The 12,967-nt window shown below is 37.5% G+C and overlaps 1 protein-coding gene across 4 annotated transcripts in view; it reads right to left on the bottom strand.

Annotated features, from left to right (window-relative positions):
- The window catches only part of Cntnap5c (contactin associated protein-like 5C), a 1,032,620-nt gene that overhangs the window by 622,094 nt on the left and 397,559 nt on the right, over positions 1–12,967 (bottom strand). For all 4 annotated transcript variants that reach the window (XM_039090654.2, NM_001415869.1, NM_001047866.2 and 1 more), the window contains 1 exon segment: positions 8,417–8,564. In XM_039090654.2, the coding sequence (XP_038946582.1) occupies positions 8,417–8,564 (148 nt within the window).

Below are 12,967 nucleotides of genomic sequence, written 5' to 3'. Positions count from 1 at the left end.
TCAAGTCCTCTTGCTTGCAGGGCACTACCTACTGACTGTGCTCTTTTCCCAGCCATGGGCATTCCTTTGACAGATTCCTACAGTTTCTGACATTTTATACACTTACAAGGCAGTGATTGTCTCTTACACTTTCATAGCCCAAAGACAGCAGAAGGACCATGGACTAATATATATCAATAGTTGAGGAGCAATTAAATCCTTAATCAACTAGAAATCCATAAACAGGTCATGGGTTAAGACAGAAGTCTTTAGGGTTTTTGTACACAGCTCATTTATTACCTATAAATATGCATATGCAGCTCCTCAGTTCTTTCAGCCATCTTTAAGAGTAAGACATCTATTTTAGTCTAATAATTAGATACTTCTGGACTGTTTTCTCATCTCCTGAGTGAAAAACTATAAGGATCTGGTAAGGTTGCCCAGAGTTGGATACTAAGTACCAGATTTACAAAGTGGGATCTGGGTCCTCCACATATCATATTTACCTACTGGTGTTCTCTCCTCCACACCTTCAAGTATGGTCTGTCTGTGCAGCAGGTTTCTGAGCATTCTCAAGATAAGATTATACTGGCATTAGCATCTAACTTTGAAATTTAAAACTTGTGATGAATTACTCTGAATAAGAACAATAGAAACGAAGGCAGCTGAAGCACGGATGATGATAAGGGATTTATTTAGGGAAAGAGAAAATGACTTTGGCTCCAAAGGTGATGAATTTTGAATGATAGCAGTTGGCAGTAATTACCCAGCTAGGAACAAAGTCTTGTGTAAAGGAAGGATACTGGTGTATAAATAGAAGGTTATAATTCTTAATGAGTCTAGGGAGTCTGGCAGATCAGGTTTTGTCAGAATTTATGCTTTTAAAATTAATTAGCTTCCCAACCATAAAGAAATTCATATAGAAACACCAGAGAATATTTAATTTAGCTTAAAGTCTCCAGATGGCCTGATGGAAGGTATTAAAATCCTTTAGGACTAGGTATGTAAAAATTCAACCCCCTCTCTCTAAAGTAACAACCAGATGTGTACCTAAATAGAATGTAAGAAAGTTTGGGGAATTTGTAGCCTAAATATTTGAGGAACAGAGATTATTTGAGGAGTTATCACATGCCAAATGTTATGTCAAGGAATTTGCAGCCATAAAGCAAACACACTATTTTCATATTTACAGAGGATTGAAGATTAACTAAGGTTACAGGAGGAATTAATGGTAAAGTCATGTTGGATCTTTGGTGTTTTAAGCCCAGACCATGTATTGAATATGGCTACACATATCTTTAGAAATCTTACACAGAGGCTGTGAAGATAGTCCAATCAGTTCAGTACAAGCCACTCAAGTATGTGGACCTGAGTTTAATTCTAAGATCCTCTGTAACGAGCCAGACACAGTGGTACATTCCTATAATCCTGTTACATGTAGAGGTAGCTAGGTAAATTCCTGGCATTGGATGGACAAATAAACTAGCCTAATTTCTGAAATTTGCCAATTTATTATATATGAAAGTGCATATACATCAGGGGACAACTTTTGCAAGTTGAATCTCTACTTCCAGTTCATTAAACAAAGAAACTCATCCATCACTGGTCATCGGTTTTCATTGCCAGATTCTTTATCCACTGAGAAATCATACTGTCCCTTCTTGAAAATTCCAAAGAACTACAGTTACTTATTAAAATGAAAGTGCAAAGTAAGAAGGAATTGACTGCAAAATATCATCACAAAAGAAATGGAGTTGGGACAAGGGGCATAAATTCTGGTACTTTATAACTACTACTAATAAACATCAGAAATTCACATGTGGCCAGAGTACCTATTTTTGTGTTGCTTTTCTTTAAAGACAGGAGCTTTGGCTTACGCTGGTTATGAATTGGCTATGTAGTTCAGATTAACCTTAAACATCTGATGATTCTGCATCTACATCTTGATTAAGTGCTAGAATTATGGGTATGTGGCTTATATCGGTTTACATAACACTGGTGACTGAAGCTGGGTTTGGTGCATGCCAGGCAGGCATTCTTCTAGCAATGTTACACTCCAGGGACTTATTTAGAAGACAATGGAAAAGTGATTCTTATACAAAAGTAAGTATGAAGGTTGAAGTGAGAGACACAGGAGTGGAAATGTGTGTTGAAAATGGTGCTCTTGGCAACAATTCAACCTTGTCTCCTGAACCACTTACATGTGCATTTTTGAAAATTGTAAGTTCTTGGTTTTATATTTGGGAGTGAAAAAACTAACATGAGTATCAGAAGATTGATTATTATCGTTTCTTCCAATGAAACGTTTCTACCACATGGTTGGTAATTTCCAAATATAAATGCAGGGCCACAGAGAAGTTGTGAAAAAACTTGTTCAGACCCATTCTTGCCTCATCTGCTTATGAACCTATTGCTACTTTGTTGATACTATCCATTAAAAGTTCATTACTATTGAGTGACCTTGGTTTTATCCATGTAGGGAACTGGGGATCTAAAATCAGAATTTGTTTGCCTACATAGAGATAATATCTTGATATGTGATATGGGTAATTTTTAGTTAAATATGCCTATAAATTATTAAACATAATCATTTAGACTGCTCTCATGGAGAGCTGAAACGCAGCTCTGAGGAGCGACTCCAGGCCTAGGACCAGAGGTAAGACAAACTTTTCTGCTCCAAGTGACCTGCCTGGTGGACTCAGGACACACACAAAGGAACACCTGAAGACCAATAGACAAGAACGACTATATGCCTGAAAAAAGAACACTCTGGTCCCATAACTAGAAGAAAGAGAACAGGAAAACAGGTCTACAGCACTCCTGACACACAGGTCTATAGGATGATCTAACCATGGTCAGAAATAGCTGAACAAGGTAACACCAGAGACAATGTGATGTCAAGAGGCAAGCACAGGAACCGATGCAAGAGAAATAGAGACTACATGACAACATCAGAGCCCAATTCTCCCACCAAAGCAAACACTGAATATCCAAACACACCAGAAAAGCATGAACATGATTAAAAATCACATCTGATTATGATGATGGAGGACTTCAAGAAAGACATAAAGAACTCCCTTAGAGAAATGCAGGAAACACAAATAAACAAGCAGAAGCCTTTAGAGAGGAAATGCAAAATTCCTTGAAAGAATTATATGAAAATGCAATCAAACAGGCAAAGGAATTGAAAATGGAAATAGAAGCAATAAAGAAAGCACAAAGGGAGAAACCCTGGATATAGAAAACCAAAGGAGGAGACAAGGAGCCGTAGATACAAGTATCATGGACAGAATGCAAAATATAGAAGACAGAAACTCAGGACCAGAAGATTGTGTAGAAATCATACACACAACTGTAAAAGATAATGTAAACGTATACTGTAAAAAATACTGGCCCAAAACACACAGGAAACCCAGGACACAGTGAAAGATCAAAACTAAGAATAATAGGTGTAGAAGAGAGCAAAGACTCCAAAATGAAAGGACGAGTAAATATCTTCAACAAAATCATAGAAGAAAACTTCCCTAACCTAAAGAAAGAGATGCCAATAGACATACAAGAATCCTATAGAACTTCAAATAGATTGGACCAGAAAAGAAATTACTACCATAATAGTCAAAACTCTAAATGAACAAAATAAAGAAAGAATATTAAAAGCAGTAAGAGAAAAAGGTCAAGTAACATATAAAGGCAGACCTATCAGGATTACACCAGATCTCAAAAAAGACTATGAAAGCAGAAGGTCCTGGAAAGATGTCATACAGACCCTAAGAGAACACAAATGCCAACCCAGGTTACTGTATCCTGCAAAACTGTCAACTAACATAGGTGGAGAACCCAAGATATTCCATGACAAAACCAAATTTACACAATATCTTTCTACAAATAGAGCGCTACAAAAGATATTAAATGGTAAAGCCCAACATAAGGAGGCAAGCTACACCCTAGAAAAAGCAAGAAAATAATTATCTTGGCAAAAAAACAAAGAGAAGATAAGCACACAAATATAATCTCACATCCAAATATGAATATACCAGGAACAAATAACCACTATACCTTAACATCTCTCAACATGAATGTTCTCAATTCTCCAACAAAGAGACATAGATTAACAAACTGGATACGCAATGAGGACCCTGCATCCAGCTGCCTACAAGAAAGATACATCAGAGAAAAAGACAGACACTACCTCAGAGTGAAAGGCTGGAAAACAACTTTCCAAGCAAATGGTGTGAAGAAGCAAGCTGGAATAGCCATTCTAATATCAAATAAAATCAATTTTCAACTAAAAGTCATCAAAAAAGATAAGGAAGGTCACTTCATATTCATCAAAGGAAAAATCCACCAAGATGAACTTTCAATCCTAAATATCTCTGCTGCAAATACAAGGGCACCTCCATACATAAAAGAATCGTTTCTAAAGTTCAAAGCAAACATGCACCTCACACAATAATAGTAGGAGATTTCAACACCCCACTCTCATCAATGGACAGGTCATGGAAATAGAAATTAAACAGAGACATAGACAGACTAAGAGAAGTCATGAACCAAATGGACTTAATAGATATTTATAGAACATTCTATCCTAAAACAAAAGGATATAACTTCTTCTTACCACCTCATGGTACTTTCTCCAAAATTGACCATATAACTGGTCATAAAACAGGACTCAACAGGTATAGAAAGATAGAAATAATCCAATGCGTCCTATCATACCACCATGGGCTAAAGCTGCTCTTCAATAACAAGAAGGGAAGAACGCCCACATATACATGGAAGCTGAACAATGCTCTACTCAAGGAAGAAATAAAGAAAGAAATTAAAGACTTCTTATAATTTAATGAAAATGAAGGTACAACATACCCAAACTTATGGGACACAATGAAAGCTGTGCTAAGAGGAAAACTCATGGCTCTGAGTGCCTGCACAAAGAAACAGAAAAGAGCATATGTCAGCGGCTTGACAGCACACCTAAAAGCTCTAGAACAAAAAGAAGCAAACACACCCAGGAGGAGCAGATGGCAGGAAATAATCAAACTCAGAGCAGAACTCAACCAAGTAGAAAGAAAAAGGACCATAGAAAGAATCAACAGAACCAAAAGTTGGTTCTTTAAGAAAGTCAACAGTGTAGATAAACTCTTAGAAAGACTAACGAGAGGACACAGAGAGTGTGTCCAAATTAACAAATTCAGAAATGAAAAGGAAGACATAACTACAGAATCAGAGGAAATTCAAAAAAATCTTCAGATCCTACTACAAAAGCCTATTTCACAAAACATGGAAATCTGCAGGAAATGGACAATTTCCTAGACAGATATCAGGTACCGAAGTTAAATCAGGAACACATAAACAATTTAAACAACCCCAAATCTCCTTAAGAAATAGAAGCAGTCATTAAAAGTCTCTCAACTAAAAAGAGCCAGGTCCAGGTGGGTTCAGTGCAGAATTCTATCAGACCTTCATAGTAGACCTCATAACAATACCATCTAAACTATTCCACAAAATTGAAACAGAAGGAGCACTACCGAATTCCTTCTATGAAGCCACAACTACTCTTAAACCTAAACCACACAAAGACCCAACAAAGAAAGAGAACATCAGAACAATTTACCTTATGAATATCAATGCAAAAATACTCAATAAAATTCTTACAAACGGAATCTGAGAGCATATCAAAACAATCATCTACCATGATCAATTAGGCTTCATTCCAGGCATGCAGGGACTAGTAAGAGCACCAGTGGAAGGGGAAGCCCTTGGTCCTGCTAAGAATGATTGTTGCTAAGACTGAACCCCCAGTGAACTAGACTGTTGGGGGGAGGGGGACAATGGGGGGAGGGTGGGAAGGGGAACACCGATAAGAAAGGGGAGGGGGGAGGGGGATGTTTGCCCGGAAACTGGGAAAGGGAATAACACTCGAAATGTATATAAGAAATACTCAAGTTAATAATAAAAAAAAATAATAAAAAAATATATATGGAAAACCATCCACATGATCCATTATATAAACAAACTGAAAGAACAAAACCACACGATCATTTTATTAGATGCTGAGAAAGCATTTGACAAACTTTAACACTCCTTCATGATAAAAGTCCCGGAAAGAGTAGGAATTCAAGGCCCATACCTAAACATAGTAAAAGCCATATACAGCAAACCAGTAGCTAACATTAAACTAAATGGAGAGAAACTTGAAGCAATCCCACTAACTTCAGACCTTAGACAAGGCTGCCCACTCTCTCCCTACGTATTCAACATAGTTCTCGAAGTCATAGACAGAGCAGTAAGACAACAAAAGATGATCAAAGGGATACAGATTGGAAAGGAAGAAGTAAAAATATCACTATTTGAAGATGATATGATTGTATATTTATGTGATCCCAAAAGTTCCACCAGACAACTACTAAACCTGAAGAACACTTTCAGCAAAGTGCGTATTTATAAAATTAACTCAAATAAATCAGTAGCTTTCCTCTGCACAAAAGAGAAAGAAGTCAAGAAAGAAATTAGGGAAATGGCACCCTTCAAAATAGTCTGAAATAATAAAAAATATTTCAGTGTGACTTTAACCAAGCAAGTGAAAGATCTGTGTGATAAGAACTTCAAGCCTCTGAAGAAAGAAATTGAAGATCTCAGAAGATGGAAAGATCTCCCATGCTCATGGATTGGCAGATTAATATAGTAAATATGGCCATTTTACCAAAAGCAATCTACAGATTCAATGCTATCCCCATCACAATTCCAACCCAATTCTTCATAGAGTTAGACAGAATAATTTGCAAATTCATCTGGAAAAACAAAAAACCCAGGATAGCTAAAACTATCCTCAACAATAAAAGGACTTCTGGGAGAAGCACTATCCCTGATCTCAAGCAGTATTACAGAGCAATAGTGATAAAAACTGTATGATATTGGTACAGAGACAGACAGATAGACCAGTGGAATAGGATTAAAGTCCAAGAAATGAACCCACACACCTATGGTCACTTGAATTTTGACAAAGGAGACAAAAAAGATAGCTTTTTCAGCAAATGGTACTGGTTCAACTGGAGGTCAGAATGTAGAAGAATCCAGATTTATCAATTATTATCACCCTGTAAAAGGTTAAGTCAAGTGGATCAAGGATCTCCATATCAAACCAGATACACTCAAACCAATAGAATAAAAAGTGGGGAAGAATCTTGAACACATGAGCACTGGAGAAAATTTCCTGAACAAAACACCAATGGCTTATGCTCTAAGTTCAAGGATCGACAAACGGGATCTCATAAAACTGCAAAATTCTTTAAGGCAAGGACACTGTTGTTAGGACAAAATTGCAACCTACAGATTTGGAAAAGATCTTTACCAATCCTACAACCGATAGAGGCATTATATCCAAAATATACAAAGAACTCACAAAGTTAGACTGCAGGCAGACCAATAATCCTATCACAGCTGAAGAATAGCCTAATATGTGCACCAGTAGAAGGGGAAGCCCTTGGTCCTGCCAAGACTGAACCCCCAGTGAACATGATAATTTGGGGGACGGCACTAATGGGGGGAGAATGGGGAGGGGAACAGCCATATAGAAGGAGAGGGGGAGGGGTTAGGAGGATATTGGCCTGGAGACCAGGAAAGGAAATAACAATTGAAATATAAGTAAGAAATACCCTGTTTAATAAAGATGGAGGACAAAAACATAATCATTTAAAGCAGATAGATGATAGGTAAATTAGATAAAATGTAATAAATACCAAAAATAGATGACAGACAGTGGTTGTTATCTCCATTTGTTTCCATTTGTTGTTTCCTTACGAAATTCACCAAACCATGTTCGTAGGAATATGCTGTATTATGAACTCCAGGAATAATGGGGCTTCTCCATTCAGTTTCTGCTAAACATTTCACATGTCTAATCTCATGATGTTTTACTCTGTGTGTGTGTGTTTGTGTGTGTGAGTGTGAGTGTGTGTGTGTGTGTGTGTGTGTACTTAAGTACTGTCTGTCCACCTGCTATTTATTCTTTCACTTTAGCTTGCTATATACATAATAAGCACACTCACTTTAACCAAAATTATGACTATAGTGGCTCATCCTCATGGTTGAAAATAACTCAGTAAGTGACTGAGAATGAACATAAAGTTCTAAAATTTTAGTTCCTACTTTAATGAGGTGTGACTACAAGTATGAACTGCCAAGACTAGAATAAAGGGGTTCTAAGACTCAAACTTCTAACTAGGCAAACAGTCTACCCATAAAGGTACATCCGAAAGTTATACATTTCTATCAATTTTTATCAATATTGTGTGGCAGAATTAAGATTTACAGAACCACAGAAATAAAGTTAACTTCCTTAATAAACAGAAATTAATTTATTAACAACAAGTAATTGTATAACAATCTGCTATTCCATAGACATCTTGTGCTGTGTGAGTTGGTACATTCTCCTACTTACTGTAGGAGCATCCATAGACCTCCACTCTCATGCCAATCTTTCCATTTGAATTCCATTCCAGGGGCACAAAGCGAACAAAGCGGGCTCTCATGGAGTGCAGCAGCTTGTGGTAAACCACACCATCAGCATTTGTGTTTCCGACAAATGTCTGAAGAGAGAAAAAAAATCAGTGTGTTCTAAGGTAGAAAACAATGTCAACAGAAGCATGTATACTTCTCCACTCATGCTTTTTGTAAATGTCAACAATAGCAGCAGAACAAAGCAAGAGAAAACAAAACAAAGACTCTCATTTCTCTGATACTATACTAACATTGTGACAATACTGCCCTAAGTCTTATAGTTTTTCATAAGTAGAAAATACTAGTCTTCAGGATCCTCTTCTACCTACCATGATCCTACTATTATGCCTAGTTAAATTGTATGAATAAAAGAAGCTGCAACAGATGACATGTGAATATTTAAAAGTTAATAACACAATACACTTTTCATTTACTATATGTCAATATTCACTGTGAAATATAAGATATTTGAAGAAAGGGAGTTTTACTGAAATAATTGTCAAATTTCTCTGAAGCCAGTTATTGCACTAAGCATATGATAACATCTTTACAATTTAATTGTTTTTAAATGGGAAGAGGAATGGGGGTGGGGTTCAGGATCAACTGTGGCATGATGATATAGGAGAGAGGGCCAGAGGGAAGGTTGATAGAGCATCTCTAGGACCTGCCAGAGAACCAGGATGGGACAGGCTTGGGGGTGTCTTTCAGGGTGGCTTTAGATGATACACCTAGCAATGTTAATATGGAACCTGACCTGGTCCCCTTGTATAGCCACAGAGAATCCTCCGTAGAGGAAAAAGGGCACCAACATACCCACAAAATTTTCCACTCCCAAATTTTCATGTCCAGAAAAGATGGAGCAAAAACAGAAGGAATGGCCAATCAATAACTTGCCTAAGCTGAGGTCTATCCAAAGGGCAAGCACTGACACTGTTAATGATATTTTGTTATACTTGCAGACAGGAGCCTAACATAACTATCCTCTGAGATGTTCCAATCAGCAGCCAAATGAAGCATATACAAAGGTCCACAACCAAACATTGGACAGAACTTTAGATTCTTAAGGAAGAATTTGGAGAAGGATTAAGGGCCCAATGAGGATAGAAACTTCACGGAAGAACAAAAGGATAAACTAACCTAGATCCTACATCCTAGATCCTTGGAGGCTCTTACAGACTAACGGACCAACCAAAGAGCTTACATGGGCTTCACCTAAGCCCCCCGTACATATGTAAAATATGTTAAATACAGTGTTTATATGGATCCACCAACAACTGGAGTCCAGGACTATCTCTAATGCTTTTGCCTGTTTATGGATATCATTTTCTTAACTGGGTTGCCTTGTCTCACCTCAGTGGTAGAGGATATGCCTTCACTTGCAGAGACATGATGTGCCAGGGTAGGGGAGTAGTAAAAGGGTCCTCCATCATTTCAGAGGAGAAGGGAATAAGAGATCAGGGAGAGACTTGTGAGAAGGAGGTCAGGATTCATTGGGTTCAGTGATAGGGATGTAAGCAGAAAAAAATATTAGTGCAGGAAGGGAAAAAACACAAGAAAATACATCATCAAATCATCCACTTACCCAATAGTTAGAAATTAGCCTGAAGTTCAATTCCAAGACTGTCCTATTCCAAGACAAATGTTTGGTTGTGCAGTTTCTACTATCTAAATATGTAATCATTAGATTTTACAGGAAGAAACCACCACAGTCGAGCTATATGTACAGTTCATGTTTCTATTATTTGTGATTGATGTTTATATGAAAAAATAATCATGTGCAGTGACAGAAAACATTACAGAACTGATTTTACTCTGATGGTCAAAGTGGACACCAAGAAGAAAGATTTTGAGAAACGGAGAGGAAAATAGACAGAGACAATCAGATAAAAAGAGAGAGACAGAGACAAAGGCAAAGAGCAACATACAGGGACAGAGGCACAGAGAGATAGACAGAGGAGTCAAGGACAAGGACAGACAGAGAAAAGTGTCTAAAGGACTTGTGAAGTAATATTGTGTAAGAATATTATGCATTCTAAAATAGAGACATGGATTTCTTGAAGCCCAGTGCAAAGCATTCTAAAATCAAAAATATTGTATAAATGTCATTGAAAGGCCTATCACTCTAACAGATCAAACTAAAGGGAAGTAATTACTGGAAGCTCTGAGCTAAACCTAAAGGCCCATTTTCTCTTCTGATAAGATAATTTAATAAGGCACAGGGTAACATGTAAACATGTTAACATGTAAACATAGAGTTAAAGCTAAAATTAATAAATCCTCTCCTGCTTCCAAGTTTCTTACTGTTCTTCTGGTGTACATGATAAACTGGGTTTTGATTTTGCTCTCAGATAAAGGAAATGAAGAAATTATATGCAAGGAATTAGCCTGCTATTGATGACTGACAAGGATCATAAAACATTCCATTTTAGGAGAGAAAGGGGAAATCGAAATAATGGATTCTCCTCTGAGTTCTGGCCTTTTCCTTTTCTTTTGGTTAGTGAAGAATGCCCGTTTCATCATTTTCAGTACAGAGCAAAGTAACAAATATTTCACAGTCCTGTCACTGGTTGTGTCTGAAAGGCCAATCCTGATTTGATTGCTGTGGAGATACTTAGTTTTAGCTCTGTGGTTAGTGAAAGCAGATCATTGATCCATACTATGACCTTAGTTGTGTAGCACTTTGGGGTTGGGGAATAAAAGCATTTTTGCCTGCTTGAAGCTCCTTAAGCCAGAAAAACTACTCAAAACAGCTTTCCCAAGTTCCTGAAAATGACAAAATTAACTAGGCTACTCCCTGCCAGAGTAAACAGTAAGTGCTGAGAATCACTGAGAAGAGCAGAGCTGAGCTTCAAACAACCACCTAGAAGAAACAGAAACCAGGCAAAATGCCTCAAAGAGGTTTAGACAAACTAATGAATGTAGCAAGGACACTGTCCAACTTGTTATGCTGTATATAGGCTGTACAGTGTGTTCCAGGTTTCCCAGCTTTGTGAGCTATCACCCATGCTGGAGTAGGCCTTGATGATGGAGGTATCTTTGAATCACTTCTGGTCCTGTAAATAATCTTTCACCCACATTCCCAAAAGTAGCTCACAAAACTTTCACTGGTTCTCCAAAATGGGCTTTATTGATGAGACAGACTAATTCTATGACAGACTTCAAATTGGCAGTTCAGGAGACCAGTGATAAATCTCTGTTTCCAAGGACTGGAAAAGTCTAGGCAAGTCAATTACTGAAAAACAAAACAAAACAAAACAAACAACCAAAGAAAAAATAAAAAAAACAAAAAAACAAAAAGCAAAAAAAAAGAGACATCAGTCAGAAACTGCCCTCCCTTCAATAACTGCCCTGCTACCTAGTCAGAGGCAAGGGCAATGGGTATAAAAGTTTCCAGACATCCCCAGCTATACTTTTCATTGCCCCCTTCCCCACTCCAGCAATGGTTCTAGAATTTCCCTAGAGAAAGAGCCAACAGATGAAGAAAAAGGTAAGCTACGCCTCCCTCAAATTCCCTAATGTGCTCTAATTTGAGCATACAATCTTACTTTGGCACTTTCATTTTGGTAGATGGTAAACTCCAGATGCTGGACTTCTGCAGACTAAAATGACTAAAGACTAAAAAGACTAAAAATCTTGCATACTACCTGGCTCTGGGATATCATTCTTCGGCAAATCATGGACCCTTACAGTTGGTATCCATATTTTGTTCTGTCTTAGGATCCCTGAAAGAACTTTCCTTTATATTCTGTTCTCTCTTTCTTGTTAAAAAGCTTTAAATTGCATTTCTAAAGCTAGCCCTCAATGTCTATTTCCTTATGCCCTTTTCCACCTGGGCTGCCTACCAAAGTCCAGCTATGAAAGCATTGACGTTCATAAATCAAAAAACCGTATTGGCTCACCTAATTACCATTCTCAGGTAAAATTCAACACCTCATACTAAAAAATGGTGTCCCTTTTGCCTTTATAAACTGCTGTTTTACTATGGACCACATTTGTCTCTTCTCTATCTAGAGGCAGTCCTTTGTCCTCTGTTACAAATATCTCTCCCCTTTTTTTGTCCTCTTACCCTCATTCTCTACCTTTTGCGTTTCTTATTTCCTGATCTTTGTCACTCCTGGAGAAATAAATCCCTCTGTGCTTTGAACTTAGTACTAATCACTTTCTTCCCTATCTGTTATTAGATATGAGTTGAATATCTCTAAGAAAAGTTTCATCATATGAAACCCTCTCCATGGCATTCTGCCTCTTTTGTCTGGTTTCAGCATCTATCATTTGGAACAAACAAATGTTTTCAGGAAACAATTTATCTTACTTGCCTTGACGGATACTACTATCCATCAATACGATTCAACTTAGAGACGATATAAAAATGATACTGATTTAGTAGCATCTATTAATACAGGGGTGATGTACAGTTTGCTGCTGGTATGCTGAACAGTATAAGTGAGCTGACACTGCTGCCAACTCCAAAGAAAAACTACTTGTATATTTT

The sequence above is a fragment of the Rattus norvegicus genome, chromosome 13 (genome assembly GCF_036323735.1).
Source record: "Rattus norvegicus strain BN/NHsdMcwi chromosome 13, GRCr8, whole genome shotgun sequence".
NCBI lineage: Eukaryota > Metazoa > Chordata > Mammalia > Rodentia > Muridae > Rattus > Rattus norvegicus.
This window is presented reverse-complemented; position numbering and strand designations above follow the sequence as displayed.